At 44.5% G+C, this 21,204-nt stretch overlaps 1 protein-coding gene across 6 annotated transcripts in view; it reads left to right on the top strand.

Moving 5' to 3' along the window:
• Window positions 1–21,204, top strand: part of MAP2K5 (mitogen-activated protein kinase kinase 5) — a 1,998,137-nt gene that overhangs the window by 582,713 nt on the left and 1,394,220 nt on the right. For all 6 annotated transcript variants that reach the window (XM_069625127.1, XM_069625125.1, XM_069625124.1 and 3 more), the window contains exon 10: window positions 14,848–14,916. In XM_069625127.1, the coding sequence (XP_069481228.1) occupies window positions 14,848–14,916 (69 nt within the window). The remainder of the gene's footprint in view (window positions 1–14,847; window positions 14,917–21,204) is intronic.

Below are 21,204 nucleotides of genomic sequence, written 5' to 3'. Positions count from 1 at the left end.
GGCTCCAGTACATCGGAGCAGTGCTCAACACGTCCCTGGGGCAGTGTTTACCTCCCCAGGTGAGGGCTCATCACATTCAGCAGATGGTGCACAAGTTTGAGCATGCCCAGAGTCTCCCAGCATTCGAGTTCTTGAGGTTGCTCGGCCTCATGGCATCATACATTCTTCTGGTGCCAGAGGCCAGGTTGTGGATGAGATCTCTGCAATGGGCCCTCAAGATGCAGTGGTCATAGTCCTCCGGCAGGATGTCGGACCCCGTTCAGGTGCCGCCCAGGACCTACTGTGGTGGGCCGTCGAAGGCAATCTGATGAGGGGAGCTCCATTTTGGCTGCCCTGGCTGGAGGTGACGATCGTGACAGACGCGTCCCTCACGGGATAGGGAGCTCATGCCAATGAGTTGACAGTCAGCGGTCGTTGGTCTCCAGAGTCCAGACTCCATATCAATCTGTTGGAGCTGAGAGCCGTCGGGCTTGCCCTGAAGGCTTTTTTGCCGACTGTGCTAGGGAAGAATGTCCTGATTCTGACGGACAACACAGTGGCCATGCACTACCTCAACAAAAAGGGGGGGCAGGGTCACTTCTTCTGTGCAGGGAGGCGATGCAGCTCTGGTTCTGGGCCAGCCAGCAGGAAGTTTCGATCTTGGCAGTTCATCTGGCCGGAGACGAAAACGAGACTGCGGACGCTCTGAGCAGGCAGAGCGTGATTTCTCACGAGTGGGAGCTGGCTCAGGAGATTCTCATGGAGATCTTCGCCCTTTGGGGTACCCCTCCAGTGTCAACCGGAAGTGCGAAAGGTTCTGCTCGCGGGAATTTCTTCCAAAAGGGGCCTTAGGATACGCGTTCGTGGTGGAGTGGTCCTTCCCACTGCTGTATGTGTTTCCTCCAGTCCCCGTCATCCCGCAAGTGCTGCGGAGGTTACGGAGGTTCGGTTCCCAGATGATCCTCATTGCTCCGGCATGGGCCCGGAGAACGTGGTACCCGGACCTTCTAGACTTGTCCATCTGCCCTCCACGTCGTCTTCCCTACCGAGACGATCTGCTCTCACGGGAGGGGGGTTCAGGTTCTCCATCCAGAGGTCAGATCCCTCAACCTTCACGCTTGGCTTCTGAAAGGTTGAGGTATAAGGATTGGGACCTCCCTGAAGACGTGATGGAGGTGTTGCTTTCGGCCAGACGGCCTGCAACCAAGTCCCTGTACCGTTGCCGGTGGAGAAAGTTCTGCGACTGGTGCAGGGTTAAGAATGTGGATCCTTTTTCATGTGACATTCCTGTGGTTCTGTCTTTTTTTTGCTTTCGTTAGCCCACAAGGGCCTGCAAGTGGGTACCATTAAAGGTTACCTGGCGGCGCTGTCCATATTTAAGCGCTTGTCTGAGGAGTGTTCTTATTTCAAGATTCCTTTAATTTCTCAGTTTCTCAAAGGGCTCACTAATGTGTTTCCGCCGTCACCTTTCCAGGTGCCCGGTTGGGATTTGAACCTTGTTCTAAAATTCCTAATGGGTGCTCCATTTGAGCCTTTACATTCTTGTCCTTTGAGAATGTTAACCCTTAAAACTGTGCTGATGCTTTTACCAGTGGAACTGTGCTTGGGTGTGCGCAGAGAACCTGCCACTAGTTTGGCCAGTATAGACGCGTTTTGTGTTCAGTCCTTGCTCTTAGTCTCTAGCACCGAGGATTGTCAGAGGCCTAGTCAACCCATAGCTTGGGGGGGGGGGGGAGTAGCGGGAGGAATAGGGGGGGGGTCTTGGGGGGGTTTAGTTGTTGGGTAGATCCTGTTTTTGGTCTCTGTTTAATGTCTTTTGGGGAACTTGTTTTTCTTTTGTTGAAAACCTTTAATAAAAATAAAGTGGAGAAAAAAAAACTTTTTTTAGTTGCGGTCACTTCCGCTCGCAGAGTGAGTGAGTTGCAGGCACTTTCTGTTAAGCCACCCTTCACAGTGTTTCATAAGGACAGGGTTGTCCTTACAGTTCGTCCTTCCTTTCTTCCGAAAGTTGTCTCGGAATTTCATTTAAGCCAGAAGGTCATTCTTCCCGCATTTTATCCTCCTCCGCATCCTGGTATGGAAGAGGAGAGGCTCCATAGGTTGAATTCTAGGAGAGCTTTAAGTTTCTACATTTCACGCATGTCCCGGGTCAGAGTGGACGATCAGCTCTTTATAGGTTATGCTGGAAGGCGTTTGGGACAAGCTGTTACTATGCAGACTTTGTCTAGATGAATTATCTTGGCAATTTCTGAATGTTACCGCTTGGCGGGTAAGTACCCTCCGGTAGGCCTACGGGCCCGTTCTACTAGGGGTAAGGCTGCCTCTACTGCCCTGCAGAGGGGTGTTCCTATTTGTAACATCTGTGAAGCAGCCACTTGGGCTTTGGTCCATAATTTTGTACAACACTACTCCCTAGACTCTATCCATGGGCAGGATTTGGCCTTTGCCAAGGCGGTCCTTTATTCTGCAAGTTGATTGGGTATTCTAAATTTCTATATTCTAAATTCTTTTCCCTCCTCCATACGTTGGTACTGCTTTGGGAGTCTGTCATAGATGTGGAATACGTCGGAGGACCCAATCCCCTCGAACAAGTTACTCTCTTACCTGGTAACGTTCTTTCGATGGGATGGTCCGACGACGTATTCCATATCACTCCCTCCCTACCTGCCTCGCTACAGAATTTCTTATGCGATTGCAGCTTACGTTTCCGCAAGGCTTTCTGTAGTCATTCTGGCAGAAGATTGGTGCCACACGTTCTGAGGAAAAAACTACAACTGAGGCTATGGGCGTCCTACATATAACATCCGGTGACGTCGGCTCGACGGAGGCCCTCGAGGACAGCGTGTTGACGTCATCGACGCAGGACGCAGATGCCGAAAGATTTTCCGAAGCAGCATAGCTGTGGTGATTACTGTCATAGATATGGAATATGTCGTCGGACCATCCCATCGAAAGAACGTTACCAGGTAAGAGAGTAACTTGTTCTTCTTCATCTGACAATGCCAATCTGGCAGCCCTAGATGACTCCAAACTATCCTTCATTCACTCTCCTCGTCTGATTGGCAGAGGTGGAGGTGTCAGACACCTACACTCTTCCCAACTCAATGCATCACAAATCTACAATGTCACGTCCTCTCATGCCTATTTTGAATTCACCATCTCTACTATGGCTCTTCCTCACTTGGTTTACATCATCTCCATCTATCGCCTGGTCCCACTGGACCATTCTTTGATGATGTTGGCAAATCCTTGATTCTATTTCCACTAACCATCACCTCATTCTCTTACGTGACTTTAACCTTCCCTCTCCAACCACTTCTCAGAAATCTGAATTTCGGTCTTTTCTTCTTAGTGGTCACTCTGTCCATAACCTACCTACCCACACAGGTGGCAACTCTTTGGATCTCTTATTCATCTCCACCTCTGTCTAAGCCACTAATACTAATGTCACACCATCCATATCTGATCAGTCAATTGTTTCCACCACCAACTCCTTTCCACCATCTGACCTTTCCGCACCACTTAACTCACCTATTACTAAAAGGAAATGTAAACCTTAAGCCATCCCCCCCTTTCTCTCTGACCTACAGTTCTCAAACTCCTCCTTCACCCCTGATGCCTCTTGCAACAATAGTGCCTTCTCCAGCATCCAATGCCTACTATATAACTCATTCCCCTCTAACTTGTGTAAGGAAGGCATGGTATCAAACAGTGAGGACAGACACAACTGATCACAGTTAAAGGGTGTTTATTGAACTTTCAAAATGGGTTGGAAAAATGCTTGTCTAATCCGAATTCTAAAAATGGGAGCAGCTTGGACCATCAAATAATAATGCAGTCATATTAGTCTTGTCAAAATATAAGGGCCTATACTAATGATGAACCTATTGCCAATCCTTCTAAATACAAATGGTGTGGGAAACAATGCTATGCAAAAGAAGTGTTCAGGAAATTATAAGTCAGGATAGTTGAGCCGTTGGCTTTCCTGCCCCACGTTTTCAGCACGGGACAAGGCGGCACACTCGAGTTTAGCACAATCTCTTGCTTCTCTAGCACGAGGATGCAGTTCTAAACCTCAATATCAGGACCTTCTGTGCCAAAGTCTCTTTGCCATTCAAAGTCTGTTATTGCAGAGGGCCTGATGCGGCAAACTAACATTAACGTTCCATTCTCCTCTGTATTTCCACATGTACAATTTCTCAGGTGATTGGGTCCCCTTCCGTCGGGCTCAGACCCACTTTAGCACAATGTTCTCAGTTGGCCTCCCTCGATCGGGCTCGGACTGCTTTCTCATTTTCCAATCTTTCCTTTCTGTATCGAGAATCGAAGACTCAATTGTGCGCAGGGTTTTGCTTGACCTGTCACTGGACCACTTCGATTCACAAACTTTCTCCTTGCAACTCTTTAACTTTCACTTCTGCAGCTCCTTGTCTGGATACCTTATAGAGACCTTCGATTGAGCATGCACGCGGTGCCGGACCACTCGGTGAACTGTATTATATCTTTCCTTCCAAAGTTCAAGTATTCATCAGCAGTTTATCTTTACTTGCGTCTTTCATCACACGCGTTTTAACAATGTTCGTTCCAGCGCTGGTTATACAGTGTTGCTGCTTGCAACCTTTGTTTCAACACAAACCAGATTGGTATCGGTCTCTCCAACTCACTGGCTGTGTTGATCTCTTCGTTGTTACTTTGTTCTTGGAGCCATGTTAGGGTACCATGGCGGCTGCTGCTTCTCCCCGACTCGATTCATTATGGAGGAGGATCGTGGGTACCTCCAACACACAAAGCAGGATTCTTTGGACTGGTTTCCTGGCCTTAAGCTGTCCAATCGCGAGGTCTCATGAAAGTAATGGTTTCTTGCTGGAAAGGTCAATGAAATTTCCCTCCTTGCAAACCCCTCGTAGTTCAGTTTTTCGTCCCTCGTTCAGCTGCCGTCTCGAAACTGCTGTTTCCTTGTGTGCTTTGCCTCGCTCAGTGTGTTTTCGTGCTCCGCCTTTAATCTGTGTGGGGAAGTTTAATGGAAGTCCGGTGTGTGTGATGATCAGTAATTGCCTGACCTCACCCGACCATTGTATTGGGACATGTCATGTATACTGCTCGGATGTTCGTCTGTTTTCTCCCAGAGTGGGCTGTGTGAAAGTGTTAGTGTAGGAAAAGGGGGGTGGTGTAGCATCCCTATATATACTACCTGGTAAGATGGGGTAAAGGTGTTACAGGGAAGGGGATACCGCGTCTCACCATCCGGTGTCCCTCTCCCCGAAGACCTCACCCAGGTGATCCTCCTGCACTGGTCCAGCCCCCAGGAAATGGATCCAAAAGTGATTGCCGTGTCCTGGCCACTTGGATGACAGGCCCTCGGGACTAATGGGTGAGACGCCTTCTGGTTTCTCTCACTTGCCACTGCTTACTTTCACCCCCAAGTCTCAGCATCCTCAACCATGGGTGACCCCAATTAGACGCCATCTCCACAGACCTGCTTTGGCTGCTGCGAAAATGGAGGCGTACCCACTCGCATTAGGACCTGCAACTCAACCTCTCAGCCCTGAACACTCTCCGGTGCACTCTTGATAGAGCAAAAAGGTAATTCTTCCTAAACCTCATTGACTCTCACTCCAACCATCCTCGCTGGCTATAGGGCACCATAAACTCGCTCCTCCTAAGTCTATGGCTATCAACTCCACTCTCACAGCTAATGACCTACATTTCCAAAATTAGAGATTCTCTCCTGACCTTCCTCACACTCCCTCCCCCTACATTTTACACTCTGCCTACTCTACCATCATCCTCTGCCACTATCTTCCACTTTAGTCAAACTAATACTGACGAAGTGCTATCTATACTGATGAAGGATAACCCCTCTTGTGCCCCATCAGAAACTCTTGCTCCTCAGCTAGTCAAGCCAATTGCCCTTTAGTGGCCTCTCGTCTGACTGAACTCTTCAACCTGTCCTTCTAAAAAAGCAAGGGCCTTAACCAGACCTACCAGCTGACTTTCTCCCTGTGTCTCTTGCTTAGCACTACTATGCAGTACTAAAATGCTTGGAAAAAGTTGTGTTCAACCCTCTTACCAATTTCTTAGACATCCACAACATTCAAGACCCTCTACAAGCAGGTTTCCGCTCCAGTCACTCCACGGAAACTGCTCTTGTGAATGTGTCCAACTTCATTGCCTCTGCTAATCACCCAAACCTATCCTCTATCCTAATTCTCCTTGACCTGTCTGCTGCCTTTGACACGGTCAATCACTGATCTCCTTAATACTCGTTCTTCTTGGAATTCGCAATCAGTCCCTTGCCTGGATTGAATCCCTACCTTGCACCTTGCCAATTCTCGGTCTCCTTGAACAATCCCACATCTTGAATCACTCCTCTAACTGTTGGTGTTCCACAACGCCCTGTCTTGGGTCCGCTCCTCTTTACACTCTACAACTCTGCTCTTGGGGCACTAATCTCCTCCTTTGGGTTCTCGTACCAACTCTTCGTGGATGACACCCAAATATTCTCTTTTCCTGAACTCCCCTTTGATCTCTCTATCAGCAGTTCCAATTGTCTCTCTGCCATTAAATATTGGATGGCTTCACGCTCTGTGATGTTAAACTCTACTAAAAGAGAGGTAGTCTTCTGCCCTGCCAAAAGCTCTCTTTCGTCTCTTCCTCTGCCTATTGAATTCCCACCCGACACTCTCCCCTACTACTCTTCAGCTAGAAACCTCTCCGTCATTTATGACCCTTCTCTACTTTCATCTCCAAAACTGGAACAACAGCTCGCCTCAACCTTCTAAATATTAGGAGAAAGAGGCACCTCCTTCCTTAAACACTGCCAAGCATCTCTTAACCACTCTTGTCTTCTCTAAACTGGACTACTGTGCCTCCATCCTCCTTGGTCTCCCCAACTATGCTTTCTGTCCTCTCGACACGATCATTAACTTTATCAGGACTCTTTAAACTCCCTCACTTCAAACCTACTTCCTAGTACCGTCACCAGGCTTGATCTCTGATGATGCAAAACCGGGCCAGATTTAAATGTATTCTCCTGATTCTCAAATCTATCCACGGTAAGGGACCACTGTATCTGTCCTCTATCCAACTCTACAAGCCTTCTCATAATATTCGCTCTGCCTGCTCGACTACCCTTGTACCTCCTCACCCTGCCTGTGCTTCAGCTTGCTTCTGCTCTATATCTCTTCTTTCTCCACTTTCATGGAATTCTCTTTGGCCGGACAACCAAGAAACAGTCTGCACAAATGTGTTCAAAAGCAAACTAAAAGCTACTTCCTTGCCTCTGAGTTACCCTCTTAACCTACCTCACATCCTACTGCAAGCTAACATTTTTCCCTTGCCTCTAACCTGTCTCTGTATCTCACGTTCTATGTCTCCACTCCAGCACTTCACCCATCATGGTCATATTCTGAGCACAGCTGGCCGTACCGCCGAGCTGGACTTAAAAATGTCCAATGTTGGTTGTCCTTTATGTATGCCCACTTATGTCCCAGGTGACTGGTCCATTTATTCCCCTCTACAACGTCTCAAACTCACCCCATTGAACGAAGCTCATTGCCTCCCATCACATCTGATTTCTTATCTATTGTATGTTGTGATTAAAAGAGCTTTGTTCCCCCTGTATATTAATAAATATAAATAAAAAATATAAAATGTAATGCTGGTGGAAAGGGTACCATAGGCTACAATAGAAAGTACTACTTGTTTCCACCAGCATGGCGTTCTGTTGGCCGTCTGGTTCTTTCTTAGAACTCTGTAGATAACCACCGACGAGTCCATTACACTGTGATTATACTACACTATGTTTATGTTACACTGCATTTTCGGCCTTTGGGGCTAAGTCAGTTCAAGGGTGGCTTCTACGCAGAGACGGGCACGTGTTCCTGTATCACGCGCTCTCTCGCACACCTACGTCACGTTCCAGTCAACGGTCGGATCCGGGTGGCCTGTGTGAGGGGACCTGCGTGCGTGACGCGTTTGCTGGAAAGGCACGAGGCGTGCGTGCGCGCGCGCTTCTCCTTGCTTCCGTCACTCGCGCTTCTCACGCGCCGCCAGTGCAATTTTAAAAGCATTAGCCCCCTGCCTGCGCATATTAATATATAAAAATAGCTGGAGACGCTTTTTAATCACGCCGCGTCCTGCTTGATGGAATGGCTGGCGAGCGAGCGTGTGTGTGTAGCCGGCGCTGCTTCCTCACGAGGCGTCGCCTCCTCCTCCTCACGGCGGCGGCGGCGGGCGGCCTTCCTTGAACCCTCGTGGAACCTCCCTCCAGTCCTGACCCCACAGTGCGCGCGACGCCAACGCTCGCTGCCCTTCACGCGCCAAGTGAGGAGCAGCATTGGCATAGCTCTCAACCATTTATGTTGCAAAAGCGGGTGAAAACACCCGATTTTACTTTTGGCGGGTGAGCGGCCCATTGAAATGAATGGGCGTGCATGAGGTTTGGCGGGTGAGTCCGCTGTTTACAAGGCGGGTGACACCCGCCAAAAGCGTGTGAGTTGGGAGCTATGCATTGGGATGATGTAACGGCAAATTCATGTCCTGTCCTGTACTCCCATGAATAATGCGCAGGACCTCTGCTGGTGGATCACTAGTGATCAGCCCACGCTTGTTTTAAGTATTTCTTGGCGGTTCCGTATTGCCTACAACCTATTTCAGCGCGAGGATTTATAAATAACTCTAGAGCTAACTTCATTGGAACAGGTTGCAGTGTTTTTACTTTTTCATAAGGGATGTCAGTGCGGTAAAGCATGTGTATGGAGATCCAGGCCCACTCCCACCCCCCCCCCCACCCCCGTGCTGTGTTTTTCATCTGCTGCTGGAAGATGGGGCTTTCCATTACGCTGTCATCTTTAGTGTTTTTATTTAACGTCTCTTTTCAGAATAGCGGCTTTACAACGAGTGCGAGCACTTGATGGCATTTGCTTGAAGCTCGTCTGCCTATTGTGTTGTACACGAGCCCGTGTTTAGTCGGGGTTCTAGTTGCCACTGTCATTATCTCAGAAAAAGGGGGTCTACTCGAAATTCAGAAATATGTACAGCATTCCAGTGGCCCGATAAGAATAAGCCCCTTAACTGGCGGTCCTATGACCTTTCGTCCTATACCTACAACTTCCATGAGCCTACAAATGGAATGCCTGGTTAATAGCAGTTCGTTTTTCCTGTGACCGGGAGACCAAAAGCAGTTTTGTGGTCTTGCGGAGGACCACAAGGGGCAGCTCCCTTCCCAAGCAGTCCTAGGCTATGACCATAAAAAATGTATGACCATACCTAGCAGTGAAAGGTCTGAGAGGGGGAGTCAGCATACCCAGCATATCTGGTAATCTCAAAATGCAACCCCACACCTGAATCCCAGACTCTAATGGTAAACAGCAACATAGTCTCCGGGAGATTCTGTGATGGTACTGGCCACTAGTCCTTATGCGTGGTGCTAACTGAGATAGCATGGCAGTGGGTATTTTCAAAAAGATCACTGGAACTTGGGAAGGGCGGTTTCATCAGAGTCCCGACAAATTGGGATATCTCTGCTTTTTCGCAAATCTGCAGATATGTTGAGGGCGGGGGCTAAAACGAGTAGACTTTGTCTCGAGGAAACCGTGCGGGAAAACACCCTGAAAGTGCACCATAGACTTAGTGCAAGTAAGCCTGGTTGGTGGTGGGAATTATTAGACTTGTGTGTGAGCTTGTCATTCTAGGGTTAGGCTGATCACCGACATTGCCTCTTAAAAGGACATTTTAGAGTTTCAAGCAGCCGGAGGTGAACTGCTGATGAGTCATTTTGAAATACAATGACCATGAGAGACAAGTCTGCTCCTCTTCCCCCAAATTTGGAAATGTTATATTTTACAGGAAACTTCAGTGTTTTACTGTGGCTTCCACTCTATTTAATATAAGAAACATGTAGGTATTGGTTAACAATATGGACCATAGTAAATCTGGTAGACCACACAAAATAACAGACAGAGGTCATTAGAATAAATTATATATATCAGAGGACAAAAATTCAAGTTGCAAGCTACTAGCCAGCCATCAAAAAGTCACTCGACACCAATATTCTATACATATGCACAGCAAACCATTTCTTACTCCCCAAGAGTCAAATATCACTAGCCAATGGCGAGTGCACGTTTTACACCCTGACACAAAAATCAAAATGTATTTGTGGCAAACCGTTATTCCTTATACAATTCCACACTGTTTCACCAATCCACCAAATGTTGCATAGTTACCCGTTCGGACCCGCCGAACAATTCTGGCTACATGACATTTGGATACCCCACGCCTGGATTTCAGCACAAGTCAAAATCTGTTTGTGGCTTGGCGAAGCGTTGTTCCTTATACAATTCCACACCGTTCACCAATCTGCACCAAATTTTGCATAGTTAACTGTTAGGAACTTCTGGACATTACTAGCTACATGACATTTGGATGCCCCACCCATTTCCCCAGATTTCAGCACTTTCACACATGATACAGTTGCCTAAAATCGGCGACGCATCAATGTGATCGTAGAAGGACTGGTCTAGACATGAGGAACAAAACTCGAGGTTCTGGCCCTAGGATGAACAGTTTCGAAGATATTTGCATTTCATCCAACTGCACCACGCCAGGGTGAGGCGACAGATGGGGAGAGCGCACGGAAGGTCCCAATATGCAGCAGCACACCAACTCTCGCCTCCCCCAAACATCTTCTCTGGGGTATGTCGGCCAGCCACACACGCCCATTCTCAGTTCAGTTTACTTCAGGGTGCAAAGCACATCAAGTGATAAGCAAATTGGAGCAGCGACCTACAAGATCAGTGTTATCCTGTCTGTCTACAGAACCAGTTTGGGCACTTCTGCTAGTTGATCATATGTCACCCATATGTCCAAATAAACCTGGGCGCAAATATAATAATCGATGTGTCAAACATTGATTTAATTTTGTCTAATTCAAAATGTAACTAGAAAATGCACAGACACGTTATTAAAACGGTGAAAAAGAATACAGGAGGCAATACTAATGGGACACCAACATGTACCCTATTGTAGACATTTGTGCAAAATATTATCAACAAATATTACCTCAAAATATAAAAATATTGTGTGCATATTTCTATCTCACAATAGAACTGCCTTCATTGGGGCATTTTCCTGTAGTAGGCCGATGGAGGAATTGTATCCACAATGTGAGCAATGCTAGTCCTTCGTCTGGTTAATCTGTGTGCTTTAGAACAATGCAATATGTATTTGGACCCTGTGAAAGCACATTAGGAGCAGAACGATTCTGTGCAGGGCCCCCAGTCGACGCTTACTATTTTAAGGGTAGATTGTCCACTCCACTCTTTATCAACTACTGTTTGGATCTCAACGCCCTAGCCATGTTCACTATATAGAACTTATTTTTCAAATAAATGCATACAAAGGGATGGTCCAATTCCCAAAAGTAGGAGTGAGTGCCATTTGCGCTTGACACCTCTTGAAGAGATTTAAACATGCAGAGTTTCAACTCCTTCACGGTCAGGTGGGGCAGAGGTAGCAAATGCCATGGCCGGATCCCAAGGCCTGACTGATCAGTGGTCCTGGCCAGACGTATTAGATTGTTTTCAGCAACAGAGTGAGGAAATCTGTGCTTGGATCGGGCATGCCTCGCGCAAGTTTTCAAGCAGTAACTGTCGTTACACGCACAGACATTACAAGTGGACCTGTCACTCCTTTTTATAAAGTGCTAGTTTTGCTTTTCTCTTCAGAACATGTATGCGAGTCAAAATGATCCTTTACACATTGACAGTTCGTACTTTTGTAAAAGGGCAAATAGTTCTAGATTTGAACAGCTGTAATAAGATGAACAGTTCTTCTTTTCAAGGTATTGTTATCCTTTTTACACCTGGTTATGTATTAACAGGGGATGCATCGGCAGACAAGCACTAGGGTGGTAGACCAAATTAAATTAGACCCAAACTTGTGCTGAGGGTCACATTTGATGATGCTTATTTTGGATGCCATTGTCAGAGTGTGCATCTGCCTTTGCAATCGGTATAGGCACCACTTGGGAATTTATGACCAATGAAACAAAGAAATGCCAGCACTCTCGGTCTTAGAAAACAATGCATGGATTGGCTGCTTGAACAATGTAAGGGGAAGCATTTATAGTATTTTAGCGTAAGCATTACTCAGACCAAACTGCAATGTGTCTGGTTGGCTACTGGTTATACCCTTTTTCATTACCAAGAACATCTTTATATCATTTAAAAATGGTTTTAAATCTGAAACTTTGATCCACGCAACATACTATTTTGCTGGAGTCTGACATCCATAAAGTGATGGATCTAAAGCTTTGAATTAATCATAGCGTCTGTTAATTCCTCTGAGAAGCTTTTAATTGCATTGTTTTTAGTCCAGCTGTGCTATTCAAGTGGAAACACATAATGGTCGTTTATTGGGTGGAGCGCTAAGGTACAATGCTGGTATGCCTTCATTTACTTTTCCTCCCAATGTTCATTTACTTTAAAGGCACAAAAGGGCACCAAGTGGTGTTAAAATCTCTGCTCTTATTTCCGCCTCCATAGTGAAAGTAAATTAGTTTTATGACTGCATGAGATTTTCATGCTGGCTTAAAAGAAATGGAATCCTACCTGATTTCCCTCCATTTAGCACCTGGTAAAAGCGAGCAGATTTCATAGAAATCCATTGGTAAAGGCCGTCTGGAAAGTGTCATTTTCAGGCGCCATTTACTTTTTTTTTTAACCAGATAGAGCATAAACGTAAAGATTAAATGCGAGTTCATCCAGTTTTACTCTTTACTTTTGCACTCCACTTTGCAATACATGAAAACTGCTTTCGATTTGGATCGAACGATTGTCGTCACCGTACTTCGCGCCCAGGACGCCTGACATGGCCACACTGCACTTTTCATCCAGTTCCTAACTCGAAACACACACAGCCTTACCGAACTCCGCTGGATTTCATTCCAGCAAGCCTCCCCAGGGCAATTATAGCTGTACTCCGTCCAGGGCAGCACACAAGCAGAGCTTCATCCGAATCTCACGTCATTGTCTCCAGCGATGACTCTTGAACTCGACCACACGCATTGAAAAGTCCCAGGATGGTCGAAACACGTGTTGGCTGATATCTCACATTAAAACAACATACAGCGCCTTGGTGTAAAGCGCTCTATAAATAAATAAATCAAATCAAAATCAAACATCAATTATCAACTTCTTCTGACTAGAACTCATTCTTATTTACATATCCAAACAGTGAACAATTCGCTGACCCAGTGCCTATGTGAAAATGGTTCTAATTTGCTCCTCTTGCGGAGGATTGATTCCCTACTGATTCAATTGGAGCAGGACCCACCTGTAAATGAGTGAACCTGCCTTTCATATGACGGCAAGAAACCATTAAACTTGCAATGATTTCAAAAAGCTAATGTTTTTTTGGGGGCAGATACAATTTCAGTCGCTTCCCCTTTGTATCCCAGTAGCACATACCTTTCTACACCATCAATACATAATGTATGGATGAAATGGGAAGGATGGATTTAGTGCAACATAGGTAAAGGTTTTCGGTTGGGGAGGCAGCTGTGTAGATTATAATGGAAAATATGCTTCCTAATGCACCCTTTGTTTTTTGTAATCATTCGAGTGCATAGCCTCAGCCCCATCTTGAACTTAATTAATCTCAAAACATGTTCACTGCCTTACACCAAGGATCTGACGGCTTGAACGCCTTTTGGAGAGATCTTTCTTTGGCCGGCCCATGTACACTTAAAATGACACAGCCTTTAGTTTGTGAACACAGATCACAAGCATGTGAACACAGAGCACCAGCCCTGGGCGCTTCATTCTGTGTGAAAATCCTAGACCAGGGAATGGACGGAAAGGGGTGAGTAGCTGCAGATATACACGGGACAGGTTTTTGCACTCTCCAAAGCTGAACAAAGAAAACGACATCCAGTGGGGGATACAACACCCTAAAAGACCAATTAAAAGCTATTCTGCTTTGTTTGTCCGAGTCGTAGATGTGGCCCCAATGTGTGGGTCCATTCAATTGCAAAGATTGAAAGGCCCAAACGCCAGTCCTGCACAGGTTGTGTGCACAGTAATTTTCAGAAGGGACCCACACAGGCAGAGATTAAGACACCCTAAACCTCATGTCTTTGTATACATGTTAATGTTAAAGGTATTTGTACCGCGCACCATCACCACCGGAGTGGTAAAGGAACATCTTTTTTTCTGCTACCCAAAAGAGTCATTGTAGCCCAAAATATGAGGTCACATCCTTTTTCACTGGACTATGCGCAATTCCAAACATGTTTTTTGGCATTGAGTTGTAGTTAAGAGCAAATTCAGGAACCATACGTGGGTGTACTCTTGCCACTTAGGGCTCATTGTTCCAAGCTACATCACTCTGGTGCTTAATGGTCTGAAATGTGTCTGGAGTTGCTTGCGGTTTTACAGAAAAGTGATATGGTGGGCCTAGATGGCCACTTTTGTTATTCGAAGGCTAATAAATATACGTTTTTCCACTTCTTTAGTAACAGATAGGAAAAACATGGATTAATGGAGCTCTGCTCAGAGAAATTCCTTATAGTTGTGATCTTCAGTCATTGCTATTTGGTTATTTAGTGGACGAGTCAAACCTGTGATTTTTAATGAATATATGAATATTGTTTGTTTTGATACATTCTACAAGTAAAAAATGCAGATTACCATTGATTTAAAATATTTGCTTGATATAAGCCATAAAGGATAATTAAAATATGACGGTCAAAGTGACCTCCACGTTGGTTTCCTTCTGCAAGGTCTAAAGCCCTGGTCCCATGAGCCTTGCAGCCACTGAGGATGTCATCTCCACTAAGCTTCTCTCTCATTCATTCTTTTTCAGGTTATTCCATTAGATATCACAGTTGAACTTCAAAGACAGATAATGTCAGAGTTAGAAATCCTTTACAAGGTGAGTGGAACATTGTGATCTTTTTTTTTTTTTACTGTGAACCTGTCACTCCTCTTCCAAAGCCGGATGTCTGTTGTAGTCATTCTTTGATGCAGAGTCTAAGATGGCATTTTCTTTAGAATAATTATGGTTTGATGTTATAATTTGTGAGATTGTAGATACACATTTGGTCCAGATCATTTGGAAAGCCTTGTTTTTGGGTGATGGGTCACTAGCTACATCAAATAGCGTGCCATTATGATTGCCATTATGGTCTGAGGGTGTAAGGGTATGTCTCTTTCAGTTTGAGCTGCATACTCAGACGTTTTGTAAGTGCTTGCTCTTAATGGTCTTTAGGATTGATTAGGGCAGGGCACTGTCATTTTGTAAACTGTGAGTTTACTGGTAATATCAAATTATTTATTTACTGGGAAACTCCAGCTTAATATAAAATGTCAGGTTTATCGGAAATGTCAAATTAGGGAATTAAATGAAATGCCAAACTGAGTTTATTTTAATTGTTGGCTAATGGCGGAAAAGCTGAGATTATGGGGGGGGGGGGCTCTGGAATAAGAAAGCAAGTGCAGAAGAGAAGGACACGGGTGTCAGACTATTTGACTGTGTACCCAAATGAGTGGAGAAAAAGTAGAGGCATAATTTAAGTAGTTCCACAGTGATCTGAGATAACCCAGGATGATGTAGGGTATTCTAAAAACATTCAGTGTAATCCATGGGGTTCTGTTCTAATTTCCATGATAATCCTCTGTTCTGCTACTATGCAGGATCACTACCGTAGTAGTTTCAAAGTGCTGAATCCTTGTCCGAGGCATATTGTGGCCCTGCACTGGATAAACAGAATTGCATGCGCAAGTGTGAAGTAAGAATGGGAGAAAGAAGTAAGAAGTTTGTATTCACAGTGAGGGAATAGGCCAAGGCTAATGGTTTGTAGTAGTTTGGCTAATTGTTCGTCATCATTTTTAGGTTATCTGATGAAGAGAGGTGACTCAGTGTATGTGTTGGGCTTAGATATACACTGATTCCAAAACAGTTTTGGGTATTAAGAGATGGAAAACTGGTATTGTTAGGAGGTTGAGGGCCTCGAGAGTGTGCTCCGGCAGTTCTTGTAGATATCTAGGCTTTAAATACCTGCCATGTCTATTTATGGTACCACAGGTACATTTCACAAGTAATGCTTTTGGGACTTTCAATTCAGAAAGGAGCCTAATCTAACATTAGAACATGTAAAAAGGTGAATGTTTAGCAAAATGAAAATCTGGGATGGGCAGAATGAATACAGCACATGTATTCTGTCTGGCCCTACAAGTCAAGTAAGCAATGTTTGTGTTCTGTATATCACTTTATGCCACAAGTATGGCCACCTCACAACAGGGGAAGAGACTATTTCAGGCTTCAAGCCAGTGATGTAAGCACCTGTGTTCCCAAATATCAGCACTGAAGGGCACCTCTGCCCCAACCCAATGTACAGTTCTGTAGTAGGAATAAGGAGGTGACACTTAAGACCCTTTTAGATCAGGGTGGCTTTCAGTATGTAGGTTCCTTGAGACTGCTGCCTGAGCCATCTGTGTGCCATGCCAGCAGACCATTGGGGAATCCTGAATTGTGCAGGCAGGGCCTCTTATGCAGTTGTTGGGCCCTTCTGGGAATAGCCTGCATATAAACCACCCCTTCCTAACTATTTCCTGAGCTGCAGCTGCCTAGTTCAGTGTACAGGTAGCAGTCAGGAGAAAGCTAGGTATCTTTGGGACAGTAGGTTGGTTTATTAGACAACCTGCTCTTACTAAAGTACTGAACAGTCTTTGGCCCAAAGTCCCAGGACTTTCTTTATGCCCAAATTGGAGAGAATAGGCACAAACCACATATTAGTTTGATCCAAAACAGACTCTGAGGTACAATAAATGGTAAGCCGGGGAGTTTATACATTTGAAACCCTTTAAAAGCAGCAGGCATGTTTGCATTGAAACATGTCACAACACGCATGGATTTGCTGCAAAACGGACTCCCAGACCTAGGCCCTTTGCCAAGAGAAGATCAACTGGAAAATCCTCCGAAAAACCTTTCAAAACTCAGACGGGATTGTATTAAAACAAACAGTAATTGGCAGAAACTGTGATCCACGGCCAGACTTAACATTTTCTGCAAGAAAGCATAAGTGTATTTTAGTTAATGTATTCAAAATATTTAAAAATACTTTTTTCCTCTTAGGAGTTCTCCAGCGAGAGTCAGATGGGGCATGTGTATTTGTATTTCTATGTAAACTCGAAGTAATTTAAGGTAACTAAACCTAGTATGAGGTAATCTAAGGCATTAAAAAAAATAATAATCCAGGCAATTTTAAAATAATCTGCGGTCATCCAAGGTAATCTAATAACCTATAGTAATGGTGGGTAAACTAACAGTAATCTGAGATCACATAAAGTAATCCAATATGTTTAATTTAGATGACTTTGGGTTACTTTTAAATAATCTGAAAGTAATGTAAGGCAGTCAAAGCTAATCTCAAAGTAACCCCAGGGGATCTAGGAGCAAGTGCCAGTAATCAAAGGCAATTCAATGTTATGTAATCCAATGTATATAAAGTATTTAAAAGTAACTGTCTAATTTAAATTAATAAAGTATAATGAGGGCTCAAGAAGGACTGTATCCTTTGTGATTGGTATGATTTTATTGTATTTTGTGGTTTTTGTGTGTATACTTTATTTGTGAAAAGTTAACTTGTTAAAGAATGTTATAACGTCTATGCAATGGTGACTTTTCAGGGTGGCGATCCAATCCAAAAACAATAGTTTTTTTTGACTACAAGTATTGTAGCTAGAAGTTCGAATCACATGTTTAATTTGTCTAAATTGTTAAAGAACTTGGTCTTCCACTTGTTTAGAATCGGACACGATTGCTTTGACAAGACCTCATTAAGCATGTCGTAGAGTGAGCATGTAGGCGAATACCCTATTTTAGAAAATAAGTGTGTCAATCTATGTGTTTGGGTGGAACGTAATCCGAATTCAAAATGAATTATGGGTATAAGGACCCCTAGAGGAAGATTGAATGAACGTCTTAACATATTGCCCTCTATTTTAGACCAGTCAATCTTCACACATAAATTCTTGGCTCCAAAGATTAGACGAGGCAGTATTTTACCTTTGCTACATGAAGCAAACCGGTCATAAAACAAGATATCGCTGAAATTAACAATGATCAAAATGTGCATACTAAAAACTTTAGTTCTCTGCACTTCTAAAATTCCAACATCAAGTAATCCAATTACATTTCCAAATTATGGAGGTACAAAAAGCATCATGTGAAAATAACTTGCATCACTGATTTCTACAGTGTGAGGCGTTTTAGATCCACAGATTGAACTGTCTAATAATACCTCGAGGCAAGAGCGATGAACTCCATTTTAATTGCCCTATATAAATTCTTGTCGCGTTGCATAAACTTTACTCTTATTCTTTGTATTTATGTTGATAGACTTTCTTTTACCATTTCTGCATTTTCAGGAATGGTTTTGAGATTTTTGTGAAAAGTAATGCTATTTACTGCCCTGATGTAGAGGTTTTTATTTTTGTTTATGTTCACTATGCGAACAATGCATGGGAGCTACCTTGTGTCTCGGTGCATATACCAGGCAAAAGGTGATGGTTTTTATCCATGATTCTCTGATGGTCTGTATTTCCCTTTCAGCACTTCTGGAACAGAAATGGCGACACATGCTTAGTTCTAACATTATGCTTTAACACCAGGATACACTTTTGGGGGGTTTTCGTTGTAGTTTGGAATTGTAACTTTTAACACATACATATATACTACCTTTACTTTAGAATGTCTCTGTTTGACGATGTAATACATGAGCTTTTGATGTTTAGAATGCTTTTTGCTGCTATGACATGTTTACTTTCTCAATGGAGCAGTGTTTCAAATCACTTTCAAATGACAATTCCCTCCTTAGGTTTACAAGTGGTTGGAGAGAATTCCATTTCATTCCTAATAGAAGCATGCCCCTCTGTGATTTCACATACAATTTAGTAATTGCCTTCTAAGCATTGCACATTTCCACACAGTTTCACACACTACTATAGGTGGTTTCTCATGTTGTCTGCCCGTTTAAACAGCTCATTAGGCCTTGCTCTCCAAACTGCCCACCATTGCATGCACCTTTTCCCACCGATTAAGTTGGTACTCAAATGGGAATTTGAGTATTAGTGAAGACCCGTAATATCAACACATGGTGAAAGATAGGTGGGAACAGTAACTGCGTGGAGCAGCTAGTAATTCGCAAAATTTGAAGCTTGCGACGTGAGTATTAATTTGCCACCCAAGTCTTTGGAAGTTATGATGCGTATTCACTTATTCTGATTGCGACGTAAAGCTGTTCTTTTTAATGCACTGTAATTTAAGGCTTGTGTGCAGCAAATTCATAAAGATTTAGTAAGTTATTTTTACAATCAGAGGAGTAAATGGGTTGGTTTTGTTTAGCACTGCTGAAATCTTGGGAACCCAATGCCTCCAACTATAGGTTGCTTACACAGTACAACTGTTTGCACCTCGGCATTGAAAGCACCTCTGGGGGACTTGGGGGGCTGAGCATGGAATTAATGGGGCACAGTAAGTCTGACATCCACGTAATGAGATGCACAAATCATCGTAAGAGTCCTTCTGCAGACTGGTTTATAGATTTTATTCTGCTGGGTTAGAAAAATAGAGGTTACAGTTTCCTTGGAACATGTGCCCAAACTACTCCCACGCTATCCTTGTTTGGCCGGTGACCAGGGTAATGGTCAGTATGAGCAGGGATTTCTAACCAGCGATCTCATCCATAGCATTTGCACATGTTGTTCCCATAGACGCACTCAGCCGCTCTTCGGTGGATAATTGCAATCTGCTACCCCCCACCCGAGATGTAATCACATTAGAACAGCCACCTGCTGCGATTAAGAAGACTCAAAAGACATGATGAACTACCTGACCCAGGAATAAGGACGTCACCCACAAACCTGCCTGTCTGCCCAAACTCTTGTGCCTCCCAGAAATGAAGAATGAGGGAGAGCTAGGAATTACACTCTGGTACTGCATTCTTTCAAACCACTGCATACGAGATAAGCTCACCTTGCAATCTTTACAAACATATTTAGCACAGTCATTAACCCTTTACATTATACCAGTACTGAGATTGTGCTATGCTCTTTCAGCTATTACATGAGTGCACGCAAGTTTCATCCTATATTCTGTGGTCCAGAAGATTAATGACGCATAAGCGAAGCAAGGCTTACCTGATGTCTTATACTCTCGGGCAGTGTCGGGTCCACCTCTCACGATCACTTGTTTCTGACATGCTCACCATTTACATCTGAGGCAGCAGCTTGGTTTGGCAGCCAACGTCAATCTTTATTGCAATAGGGTGGACTGGGGTTTTAAATCATTGTCCTTATTAGGAAGGGAAGTGAGTAGGACAATCAAAGAGGAAAGAAGAGGCACAGCACAGAGTAATCCCAAGGATGGGAGGATAAATACCTGTTAGAAAGGAGTGGGAAGCCGGGGGCCGGACAAATTCCCACACCCAAGGAACAAGAGTGCCAATTCTCCAGTCAGGAGGATTATTACTTAAACCGCGTTATTACAAGCTCTAAGTGACAGGGCAGGAAATGACAGTGATGGCCATGGTCCAGGTAGGGGAAGGTGCCTACATAGAGCCAGAGAAAGTGAAAATCGTGAGGCGGCTGCATCTCAGCTAATTGAGAAAAACAAGGAAGGAGAAAAGGCTCCAGCTCACTCAAAGCTATGTCTCGGGCCATAGAATACTGAGGTCAAGTGGCTACAAGCTTTCTGGGAGTTCTCTCACAGACCTTGGCAAGAAAGTAGGAGCAGGAGCCTGCTGACGGTATCTTCCCAGAAAGGGGACCCCAAGCCAGTGGATGATAATGACAGTCTGACAATGACCCTGGTGTAGCCCCGGTTTCCTGGCCTTGGCCCATGCAAGGGTTTACTCTTCCTTTCCCCGGAGCAAAGACTGTTCCGAAGGATACCATCACCCTCGCCCTCACCCACCAGTCCAACTGAATAGGGAGGTGGAGCTGCACCGGCCAAATGAAATTGCTCTTAACAGAAGATGGGCTACACCCCGATTTCTTAGATGACTAACAGAGACACTAGAGTGAATGTATATAGGGGTCCCAACAGGGACCCCTCTTTATTAAACACACCCTTATTCTTTAAACCTTAACCCTAGGATTCCCCTGGCATGAGCTCCATCTAAGCGGCGACCGGCTACATCAGATCACCTTTCCGTGAAGG

Source organism: Ambystoma mexicanum, chromosome 11, assembly GCF_040938575.1.
Source record: "Ambystoma mexicanum isolate Mex_15411 chromosome 11, UKY_AmexF1_1, whole genome shotgun sequence".
Lineage (NCBI taxonomy): Eukaryota > Metazoa > Chordata > Amphibia > Caudata > Ambystomatidae > Ambystoma > Ambystoma mexicanum.
The sequence above is the reverse complement of the archived record's forward strand: the minus strand, read 5'-3'. Positions and strand labels throughout refer to the sequence as shown.